The 12,008-nt window shown below is 38.1% G+C and overlaps 1 protein-coding gene across 6 annotated transcripts in view; it reads left to right on the top strand.

Moving 5' to 3' along the window:
* Positions 1 to 12,008, top strand: part of tenm4 (teneurin transmembrane protein 4) — a 156,918-nt gene that overhangs the window by 33,532 nt on the left and 111,378 nt on the right. For all 6 annotated transcript variants that reach the window (XM_084351717.1, XM_084351716.1, XM_084351715.1 and 3 more), the window contains exons 2-3: positions 483 to 769; positions 1,778 to 2,050. In XM_084351717.1, the coding sequence (XP_084207843.1) occupies positions 547 to 769; positions 1,778 to 2,050 (496 nt within the window). In that variant the 5' untranslated portion in view covers positions 483 to 546. The remainder of the gene's footprint in view (positions 1 to 482; positions 770 to 1,777; positions 2,051 to 12,008) is intronic.

The following is a 12,008-nucleotide window of genomic DNA, read 5'->3' as shown; positions in this document are numbered from 1 at the left end:
AAGATAACAGTTAAACATTTTTGAAAGTGGTAATATGTTTGATTAGGGATGTGCGATATGGCTATAAAATGATATCACAATCATTTTAGGCTATATTGCAATAATCAATATACAGTATATCTCAAACACACTTAATTAATGGTAGGACTGGACAAATCATTCCAATAGCATGATAGTTTTTTACCAAATACCTCAAATTGATATTGTGACAATCCTGTAGGGTTCACACAATATTAACACAGTGAGATTTGTAATCAATAACAATCAGTAATGTGAGAATAATGACTAAGTGGGTAAATGCAAGTATCAGAAGAAGAAGAGGAGTCTGGTGCATTGAGAAAAATGCGTCACTTTATTGTAATGCAGCCTTTAAAACCAGAAAAAGTTGTTATGTGGTGCCATATCACCATGTAATGTATAACGATAATTATATAATATTGATATTCTGCCTAAAAATCTTTGTTTGTGTTTTTCTTTCACAGAATTACTCAAACTGAACTGGTATTGTAACCCACATTTGATGTTGAAAATAGTGTGGAAGCAGCCATGGAAGTGAAGGAACGTAGACCCTACCGCTCACTCACTGCCCGGCAGGACACAGAGCGCCGTTATACCAGCTCCTCAGCAGACAGCGAGGATGGCAAACCCAACACCAAGTCCTACAGCTCCAGCGAAACACTCAAGGCCTTTGACCACGACTCAAGGATGGCCTACGGGAGCCGCGTCAAGGAAATGGTTCATCACGAAGTGGACGAGTTCAGCCGGCAAGGTGGGCCTTAGCTCTCCAAATATTAGAAATACTCTAATATTACTGTATGTCATTAGAGGAGATTGTCATTGATATCAGTATGGCTCATCTTTAAGTATATAAGCAGTGCATAATGACATGAAAACACTGGTTGTTAAGTTAAGAGCACATTACTGCCTGGTCTCAATATATGCATCATTGCTTTTTAATGAGGAGTCTCTCAGTAATTCACATTCAGTCGCTGTAGAGGTCACTCTGCATTGTTTGACTATTAACAGAGGTGGCCAGGGTTTGAACTTACCATGCCAGTGTTGAAAACTTCATGGACGACATGCATACCTTTACCTGCTCGTTCAGATATATTATTGATCATCAAAGTTCAAATCACATGTGATGGCACTGTTGAGGTAGTCTTGAATCTAAGGCATAAGTCTGCCAATTTACTAAAAAAAGTACATTTTTATTCACATAGACATGGGCCCTGTCTTTTGGGTGGTGCACTGAAGGAAATAAACAACTTTTTGATTTATTTATTTTTTCATTTCCAGCAGTTACAGAATCTAGTGAAATTCTAAAAAAATCATCAAGGACTGATTTACAAGTCCTCTGACTTGCGGTGGTAATTCTAATTACCTTGGTAAAAAACTTGGGGGAGAAATAATTGAAGAGATTGATTAATGATATGAAAGCTACAAATTTATCATTTAAAAAGCAATGCTGCTTATGAATGAAAGACAAAAACTAATCCAAAACACCAGTTGTATTTACTTTATAGTCCAACTGTATCAGCTTTGAAAATATCCTACTCTGGCAACTCCTAGTGGTAGGAACAAAACACAACAATATTGTACATAGCAGCTTAAAATAATAAATTTACCTGCATCTTCATGTAACTCCACGACCACTATAGTTTGTCAAACGTTTCCTTTTAAATGATCACTGCCAGAATAATGCTGTCATCTTTCTCTGCACTCAGTACAGTTTGTTATGTGAAGTGATTCAGCTTTGTATTTATTGGCTTTGCCGCAGGAGCAGACTTTTCTCTTCGAAACCTTGGCTTTGGAGAGGCGCTCCCATCCCACGTAGCCACGTACAGGACTGACATGGGGATGCCACACCGTGAATACTCAGTCAGTGTGGGCTCAGATGCAGACACAGAGACAGACGGCATCATGTCGCCGGAGCATGCGGTCAGATTATGGGGCCGCAGCAACACCAAGTCAGGCCGCAGTTCGTGCCTCTCCAGCAGGGCAAACTCCAATCTAACCCTCACTGACACTGAACACGAGAACACAGAAAACGGTAAGGCCACTTTTCTCTTGTACTTATCAGGCAAGCTGATTTTACACTGTGTCTCTTTTATGTGGATTTGATTTTGATGTCGCAATGGAATAGATGTGTATGTTTTTTAGCATGTTCCTGTGTGATGACGCATAATGACATGCTTTGCGACAACATAGAATAGTGGTTAGACTGTTCTGCTCGGTACAGTCTAAGACTAAGTGATGATTGTATTGGTTTGGATTTGTTTGGATAGTTTTTGACGATGCTCAGCTGGAGTCCATAAGACCACAAGATGATTTACAGCTTGTGCTTTTCTAAATCTGTCTTGGTACACACTATTTCAGCCTGACCCGATTGAACTTGACATTTTTATTAAGATCTTTAAGTTTATGTTTGCATTTTTTTTAAATTGGCTAAAGACCAATGTACTGACCAAGGATTTGACCTCTTGAAGAAAAGACAATTAACAGTGTTCACAGTGTGCAGAGTCAGACGTTTTGCATACCAGTACCTCTGCTGTTCATCCTTCCCAGATCATTTTATCCTTGCTCTCCTCTTCGTGTTGCAGTGTGTGAATCATGTCTTGACTTTTATAGGAATTGGTCTGGCAGGTTTCTTGGTGAAATTAGTGCCAGGAAGTGGAAAGCCATATGTATCGAATTCATCTTTCTGTGGCTTGGTGTTTTCCCCCAAGGGCCAGATGAGCCTGTGTGCTTGTTCAGAAGGTCACTTGAGCTCAGGGAATATGTAACTATGAGCCATGTCAAGTGCTGGAAAATGTCAGAAGATAATGGCAGTTCTGCTGAAGATACTCTCATTCAAATTGTAGATTAGTGTTCTGTACAGTCATGAGATTACAGAGTTCTGTTTGGAAGCAGATACGCCATTTGGGTTGTCAGCTCAGTCCCCCCAGTGCTTATTTGTCCAAAAACACATTTACAACTTAATGCAACTTAAATGTTTGCATATAGCATACACTAAGAGAAAAAGCTCTTGGTGTAAATTCAGTGCAGTGCGGAGGCAGTACCTGACAGACAGGTTTCCCTTACCCACACAGCCCTTTTGTGTCTACAATGCTTACTCCTTTCTGCATTTGTTTACCTGAGTTGCAACCAAAATGGATTCTTTTCCATTTCTTTTTACACCGGGTTGTTATCTGTGTGGTAAAAATTTAAGTTCTGTTTCACATTATGCAAAGTTTAACACAAACCTAAATCATGCATATTAACTGGCAGATTTATGATACTGTTCCCAGGATCCTTCAGAGATAGAGGAACTCATCAAGGGCCTAGCGGCAAAATTCTAATTGCCCCTGCACAGCCTTGCAGAGAACCTTGTGAATAGTTTTGCATTTCAGAGTGTGTCACATTATGTATTAGCTTCTTATTATAACTGACAGAAATGACTCTTGGAAGTGGAATCCATTTGCCCGAATGACTCAGGGAGAGAACGTGGCATCCCTCTGCTTGATCATCTGAGATGCCAGGGGACTTGAATTTGGCTGTATTGTACATAATTAAAGAGAATCTCCTCGGATGGCTGTTCGGGGGTTTGGTATGCTGGAATGTATTCAGAGCACCCGTAGCTGCAGCATCATCATGCTACATCTGTGAGACGCAATCGAGATTCTAAGTAGCTTTTTATTCAACGCACCCAAGCAGAAAGAGCACTTGTATTCAGCATTTAATTCAGTAATGCCTGATAACATACAATTTATATATGGCAAGTTAATTAAAATCCATCGAGCAGGCCTGCTTGTGTGTGCTTTAATCTCTTTAAATCAACAAACCATTTACTCTGCTTTAATGTATTCAAGCTGCTGGGCAGTTCTCCCCCTCTTCACATGTGACTTACTTGACCCTGGATTTAATGCATGCAAATAAGAGATGGTGATTTTGGAACAATTTTCTTGATGCTCAAGTGATTCCGAGGCATCCCATACATACTGCGAATAATAACCCTTGCAGATAATGACATGTTATTCTAATATTCATTCCCGTTGTGATGTGATGATAAAATGAGTTGCTACCCTGATTGTCATTATGACCTACTATGTGATGGGTAGACAAGTACAACTGAAAACACAAGTTGCAAATAGGGCTGCAATGGTTTTCAGGTATACCATGGTATAAAAATTGATGGTTATTATACCATCTACATTTTCTCATCAGCGGTATTTGATTTGGTTGAGCGTTTGTTCAACCAAAACAACCCTTTGTTTTCAGTCCGTTAAGTGCCATTGTAACTGATAATTAAAAACCTTATGAATACTGTAATACCATGAAACTCTGGTACTTTCTGATATTATCATCGTATTGTGAACATCTCAAACTGTTGTAACCCTTGTTGCAAAGTAAGTGTAAAGACTGATAGACCATATATGCTTTCTGTCACTGGCACATTGTGCTTGAATGTTGGATTAGTAGTCAGGTCCAACAAAAGTTGTTATTCCATGTATCGATGGCTTGCTACATAAAGTACATGCCATGTGCATGTGTATGGGTTGGTTAGCGTTTAAAGTGCATTCGTGCAATGTGTACAGGTATGTGTGTGTCTTCTACCCAGTGTGCATCTGGTCCCTAGGGAGCCCCTTGAGGAAACTTCCAGCAGCCAGCGACTGCTGAGTCATTGCACATCCTACAGAGGCTGAACAGCAAGGAGGCCAGCCCAACCTGCTGGGTTTGGGAGAGGGCTGCTGTTCTCAGATTTTACCCCGTTGCAGCTTATCCAGATGTGTTCTCTAATCCCAACTTTCCCCCACCGTCATAGCTGGACTATTACGTTTCTGTAACCATGAGAACCGTCAGTGGCCACAAAAGCCTGCTGAGGGACTGTTGTTATTCATGTGTTCCATAACCTGCAGAGAAAAATAATTCAGCCAAGGCCTACACAGTTCCTGTTGATAGAAAAATGCTTGTGTGACTGACACTGGTATTTTTCTAAGGACAAAATGTAATTAGTTCCAGTAGGCGGTTAGTTGTGTACCGATTTGGCTTCCCCCTACTCCATCCTCCTGGGAGATCTGTTCTATATTGATTAAGGATACAGTACATATATGTGTGTATATATATATATATATATATATATATATATACGTTCAAGCTTTGATCTCACACTGAAGTCAGATTTACCAGTGCAGTCTGTCTCTGCACAATGTACTATCATTCTGAGCACTGTTTTATTTGAATATGTTTTTTTAATTAAGGGTTTTTGTACCAATGAATCAGAAAAAAAATAATAAAATGTGGGACTCATCTTTGTGATATTTAGTTTTTGGAGTTAGATTATTTTTTAATTATTGCTAATTACTCAAATCTTGATAGCTGTAGGCTTTGCTTCAAGGCAAAGCCTCTTGGAATGCATCTGAAATCTTCTTGCGAACGTCCCTCAGTAACCTTTCAGCTGCATTTTGATTTTCTGCAGCACACAAGCAACTAGTGGAGATTTTTGTTGAGATCTCCACACACTTCTGAAACTTCAAAATGAACCCTGATTTTTATCAGATTCATTTGAATTTTATTAGATTCAACTATTGATCATGTGTTAGCGCCAACAAAATTATTCTACAGCACTCATTTTAGTAGATATGGTACTACTCCAAACCACTACTAGTACTACTTCTATTATTATATATTATATATTATATTATGTGTGTGTGTGTGTGTGTGTGTGTGTACATATATTTTTATAATATTCATAAATATGCTTTCATTAGTGAATCATATTTTTTTACCTTACAATGAGCTGATCTACAAAGGGAGCACATCCTTCTCCACGCAGTCTGCCTTGTTGCACCGCCATGTTTTTACAGTGGCCTTGAACGTACAAAACAAACACTTGCTGACACTGCAATCTGCAACCACGCAACTAGGTGCCACTAAATCCTACACAGTGGACCTTTAAACAGAAAACATAAAAGCCAGTAATGCAAACTCAACAGCCCTGCTGGCAAATGTTACCTTTGCAGTCATCACAACAGAAGTGTATAACTGTACACAGCAAGCTGGGTGGCAAGTATTGATTGACAGACACAGATCCATCTTTGCTTGAAAAGTGCTCAATAAAATCTTAGACTTGATTCAGAAACTGTCACTGTGACGCATTCTTGTTGTTAGTGCCAGTTGAATCTGTCGCTGCTGCACTTTGGATGAGCTAAACAGTGGGTTTATGATAAAGTAATAGAAATAGCATTAAAGTAGACTGGATGATATGAACAGATAAGTGACAATATCTAATTTTATTGTGGACAGTTTGATGTTGTGATTTTTATCAAAAAAAAGAGTGGTACACTCTTTTTCATAATCCTGCAGTAGTCTTCATGATCATGTTAACTTTAAATATTCTGTTTGTCCTTGCTCTGTCTTGCATCTCACATAGCCATGTCTTTATCACACCAAGCAAGTATGGAAACAATCACGCACCATTGACTAATGATTTGAAGTTGCAAAAAAAAAGGCACTTGAAGATGAATGACTGTCGGGTTTCTTAATTCAATTCTGCCTTTTGTTCTGCATGATTAAATACGAGTCATCAATCAGCATTTTTACCTTCAAAGCACATAGTGGCTAATGTGCTGATATGATCACGCTTTTAGCTGGGGTAGGACTAATATTTATTGATGTTGAGCTGTCAGATGAAAAGTGGCCAGTCTTTTCATGTGGATTTCACCACGCACAGCCTATTTTCTGTGCGTTCATACAGACTTCCTTACAGCTGTGTAAGGTAAGATGTTTTTCTTCCTATATTGCTGCTGATGACCTTAAAGTTCATAAGAAGAGCATTACTGTTATTCAGGTTGTATTATGTTATTGAAGCTGGTCTGCTTTGCACATAGTTGCACAAATCCTAGAATTACTAATAATCGTTATAAATAACTACTTGTAGCAATATACCACTGAACTTCTTCCTCTTCCAGTCTTAGTTGTAACATCTACTACTAAAAGCACTAGAACTTAAAAAGAAAAAGTTAAACAACAATAAGAATTAGAATAGCTTTTTTTGAGTTATAAAATGGACTATGAAACAAAAGTTCTTGCAATAAGTGCCAACTCCACAGTGATGATGATTCATTCCCCTGCTACCTGTATCAGATACTTGTTGGAAGGTTCAAGACTCTGAAGAAACTTTGAACTGTTGAAAGATTGAGGTTAAGAGCTCCAGGGTGGTACTCAGTTGCTGAATCTTTGAACATAGCATGACTGTCTATGAGGGACAGGTGTTCCTCGTGGAAACATGTCACCTCCCCAAAAGACTGATGGGCTTTGAAAAGCAAATCTCTCGCAGATTTGAACTTGAGCAGGGAGTACATCAGCCTGTCCCCTAACCATGTTGATAGTGATTGAAAGAGCGTTTATTCTGTTCTTTTCACTCTTGTTATTCTCGGCCCAAGTCACATTTCCCCTTGCATAGAAAAGCACCCACTGGGTGATAGTTCAATGTATGTGTTATAAGGAATTTAGTTCTTATAATGATCCATTTTCTTCTGTTAGTGTTTTATTTTTCAAAATGACAATAGGAAAAGTAAAAACCAGAGTTTGCAGAAGTCACAGAAACAGTTGTGTTGCAGAGTGGTTTTCTATTAATACTACAACAGTCCAGTATGACTAACACAATTACATTACACATTTCAAGTGTGGATTTCTTTGATCATTATTCACTGGACTACATCTGACTTACAACAGATGAATGAACATGAGGAATCACATTAAAAAAAATGAAACCTCTGCATAATGATAGTTTTCTAAAAGTAACTATTGAACAAGCATTTGAACACTTTGATAGAAGCACCTTAATCCTGCACCTCATAGACAACTGAAATACCAATACTGATGGCCACACCCTCCTGTGGTGAATAAGCAAATATACTTGATGCACACTCCACATTTAAGATGTGTTTTATCTTTGAACTGATTCCCTGGAGCTTCAGCACCAGCCTGTGGGGTGAAGTGAAATCAGACTTCCAATTAGAAAAGACGTTTCCTGTATAACAGAGCTGGATTCATTAGGGCATGTTTTACAGCAGTGTGGTAGGACCACAGAGATGGGGTTTCTTCTTGTGACCTTGGAGTAGCAGTAGCATATATGCATGCCCACACACACTCACACATACAGACACACACACACACACACCCACGTGCAGAGCAACTAAGGAAATGGACAATTTTACGGAAATACAATTATCATATTTGAGAAGAATTTTATTATCAGGTCTTCTTGGTTTTTGCTTGAAATAAAAAAAATCCAATGCTCTTTTTATTTTAATGATGTATTAATATAGTCAGTAAAGCCTGTCTTGTTTATTGTTTTTAAACAGTAGTATTTAATGGGTTACATAACTGTTTTATGTGATGGCTTTATTTAAGTAAAGGAAATAATTATAAATATATAATATTATGTCATGAAATGCAAGTAATTATAAAACTAAAAGACATAAGAATTTATACATAATCCTCACATCTTTATGTCACAACAGGAATAACATAACAATGAATATCATTACCTGCCAACTGTTAAAAAAACAACAAAAAAAACAAACTTTTAGCAAAATGTTTTTGTATAAATAATTACCCATTACTCACATTTGAGTTTAAAATATGGTTTTCATTTTAAAGGTTATTTTTTGTCATAGCCAATTCAGAAATATTTAAAGAATAAAAATCAAACAGTAAAAGCTATTTATGCAGACAATAATTGCCTCTCTTTGACAGACATCTTTTGTATTAAGTTACAAGGTAAAAGACAAAAATGTATAGATAATTGTGTTTTAAAGAATCACAGAAACAATTGGGATTGGTAATCATATCAGCTTTACCATAGGGACAAATTTAATGACTATTGTATTTTGATGCATCATTGTCTTTTGGCATCTGTGATAGAGGCACAGAGACTGTGATCATTTGCTGTAGGGGACAGTGTTTTCTGTTATATTGGGATCTGTAATTTCACTGCATCCACATGAGCACAACATGGAAGCTTGTTCTGAAACGGTCACAGGCATCGAAGCAGCAGAATATCAGGCGAAATGATGCTTCAAAGAAATCACAAGTGGTTACCCAGCTCGCAGCAGTGGTTATTTCCACCCCCAGTATTTCTTGTGAAGTTATTTATTTGTTTACTTTTTTGGCAGAGTCTCTGCTCAGATCATGGATTAGTAGAGATATTCTCTGGCTCATTTGCAGGCTAATTTGCTGGGTTTTAGAGGCCCTTGTGGACAGTTTTGGTCTGTTATCTGCGGAGTTGCATACCCGCTCCCTGCCAGTGCCTCTGACAGTCTAAACCAACAGCACATCAGGGCCCATCTTACCACCAAGGCTCAGGGGCTTCAGTACAGCTCAAAGTACGACATGGAGCAGGATGAGCCGTCCTCCATGGAGGATCATCCTAACCCAGTCTTTCAACTTCTGTCCCTCATTTAGCAATATCCATTTAACATACAGTCATTATCCATGCTCATGTTATATTTATGTAACTTTTAGGGAAAAAATATCTCTCTGTTAAAAATGCATGAAACAAATAGCAAGGCAGTGATTTAATATTCTGGATCTGTATTAGCGCATATTCAATACTGACCTTATTAAAGGTCCCATGTTATGCTCATTTTCAGGTTAATACTATATTTTTTTTTTTAAACATATTTTTCTCATACTGTCCATTGCTATTTTTTATTAGCTATGTGTATTAGCTGTAGTTTCCCTGGTAAACACAACAATCTCTTCAGCCTTCCTCCCCGATCTGCTGCTACTCCTCTCGGGATCACTCATCCTCCAGTGCTGCTCTTTGCTGCCAGAGTGTCTCTGGGCTAGGCAGAGCAGACAGGCCAGGTGACAGGGATGCCCTGTCACTGGTCTACCCTACATTACTTGTCTGGAGACCCTGCAGCTGCGACAGCTGAAGAGGTCAGTGTGTTTACCCAATCTGCTGTATTAGCTCTGCCGCTGGCTGTTTGTTTTACAAACCAACTGCAAGAAAAACACAAAGACAACCCATTAACACCAGACCAGATAACCACTGAACATACTACTAAGAAATAGCATGCCAGCTATCTAATTCTTGTTTCATTTGTGGTGTGATTAAAAAATAAATGAATTGACAAAGTGGACAAGGCTTTCGTCATACAAATGATAAACGCAAGCAAATCAGAGGCAGAGTATGGTGGGTCTTGAAAGAAAAGCAATGGGATCCATTATAAAGCAGCACCACCAGCTGTGTTTCCACATTAGCCATGCTGTGTTTTTGCAACTGAGGCTGTGCTGGAGGCGTGGCTGAGGGCAGTGACTGTTTAGATGTAACGTCATGGACTTACAGAAGCCCATACAGCCCGTTTGTAGGTATTGTCTTAATAAGGTCTGTCTGCATTTCTCTGTGGATTGAGTGCACTGATACTTTCAGAGTATTTATATATACTATATAATATATTATTATAATCAGAGAAGACCTTCAAACCTCACTTTGACGGATCAGGTACCACACTCAACCAACCCAGATTAAATACAAAAGTCAAAGTAATTTTTGTTATATTACTGGAAAAAAGTAATTTTAAAGACCTTCTGTAACAATATAAGGGATATTTTCACAAACCTAAAAAGGCTTATTGTGTCTCAACATTGAACATTATATAGAATCACTTTCACCCAGTGAGTTAAATTTATTTTTGATTTAAAGGACAATGGAGCACTAGCAATAGATCAGAACTCAATATTCGCCGGTACCCTGGGCAGAGAAAGTGTGACTGGTTCTGAGATGCATGCATCCATACCATGTCATTGAGCATACATTACTTATTCTTATTGTATTTGATTATTAAATATTTAAACATATCTGCATCAAATGTCGAAAAAAGGACTAGACCCTTGTGTTGTGTGCTTACATTATCCCAAATGTTTCCAACAATATTCAAACCCAGATGAATTTAACTCAAGGTAGCGGTGCATTTAATTTGGTCGCCTGTCGCTAAAACCTTCAGGAGAGAGTCAGAGAGTGAGAAAGGAAGAAAGAAGATGAACTTAATGTGAATAAAACTTTAAAACATGTGAACATCTCTGAGTCACGTAGATGATTTTCATCAGCAATGGTTGATGTTCGATAATGAAGACAAGAACTCCCATGATCCAACACTGTTACGTCTTATTATGTTCTGATTGCGAGCCCATAGTGGCAGAAATCCCATACTGTGCATTTAACCTATTTTTTATGCTTTTAAATATTGTATACCAGTCTCTTGCAATACGATTCCAGATAGCTCTGAGAGACCAGTTATCTCCAGTGAAAGCAATTAGCAATTGTTTTTGAGGCTGAGGAGGCAGAGATCATAACGTGCTGTTGCCCTGGTATGAGATAGAAATAATTAAACTTCCATGCTGAGATTTCTCTCATTAGTGGTCACCTCTGATATATAGGTCCCTGATTCAAATCCAGGTACAGAACTTCTAGTCCTGCTTGATTTACAAAAGATGAATTGGTAAACACCAACTCTGGTAAATGTTTGAAGTTGTGTGACTTTTGTCTGTCACAGTCATCCAAAACTTGATAACACTTGTTATATGTTGTAAGATTAAAACATACATAAATGCGCTTTAGATACAAAATGCTTTGTATCGTACTTGTGTACACATTGCCTTCATATGTATGACTGAAAAACTACACACATAATAATTATGTAACATCAAAGCACTTCTGAGTAAGAAAACAACACGATAAAATATGACATTTTCAGAAGATGACAGGTATCTATGACAGTAACCGCATTTGTGCTTCTTTTGATTTTTTACTTTGAACCATCAAAGATCGTCTCAGTGCATAACTGTATGATTAATTATTTGCAACATTCCCACTTTGGCTCTCAGGGTTTGTCAGTACTGCAATATTCAAAATAAGATTAGCACACTTAAATATAGGGGTAGTGCACACATAAGACTTTCAAACACATAAAGACCCTGCAATTCTCAAACCTTGTTGTGCTGGACAGCTCAGGTTCCTC

This window comes from Pagrus pagrus, assembly GCF_965226575.1.
Source record: "Pagrus pagrus genome assembly, chromosome: 4".
NCBI lineage: Eukaryota > Metazoa > Chordata > Actinopteri > Spariformes > Sparidae > Pagrus > Pagrus pagrus.
This window is presented reverse-complemented; position numbering and strand designations above follow the sequence as displayed.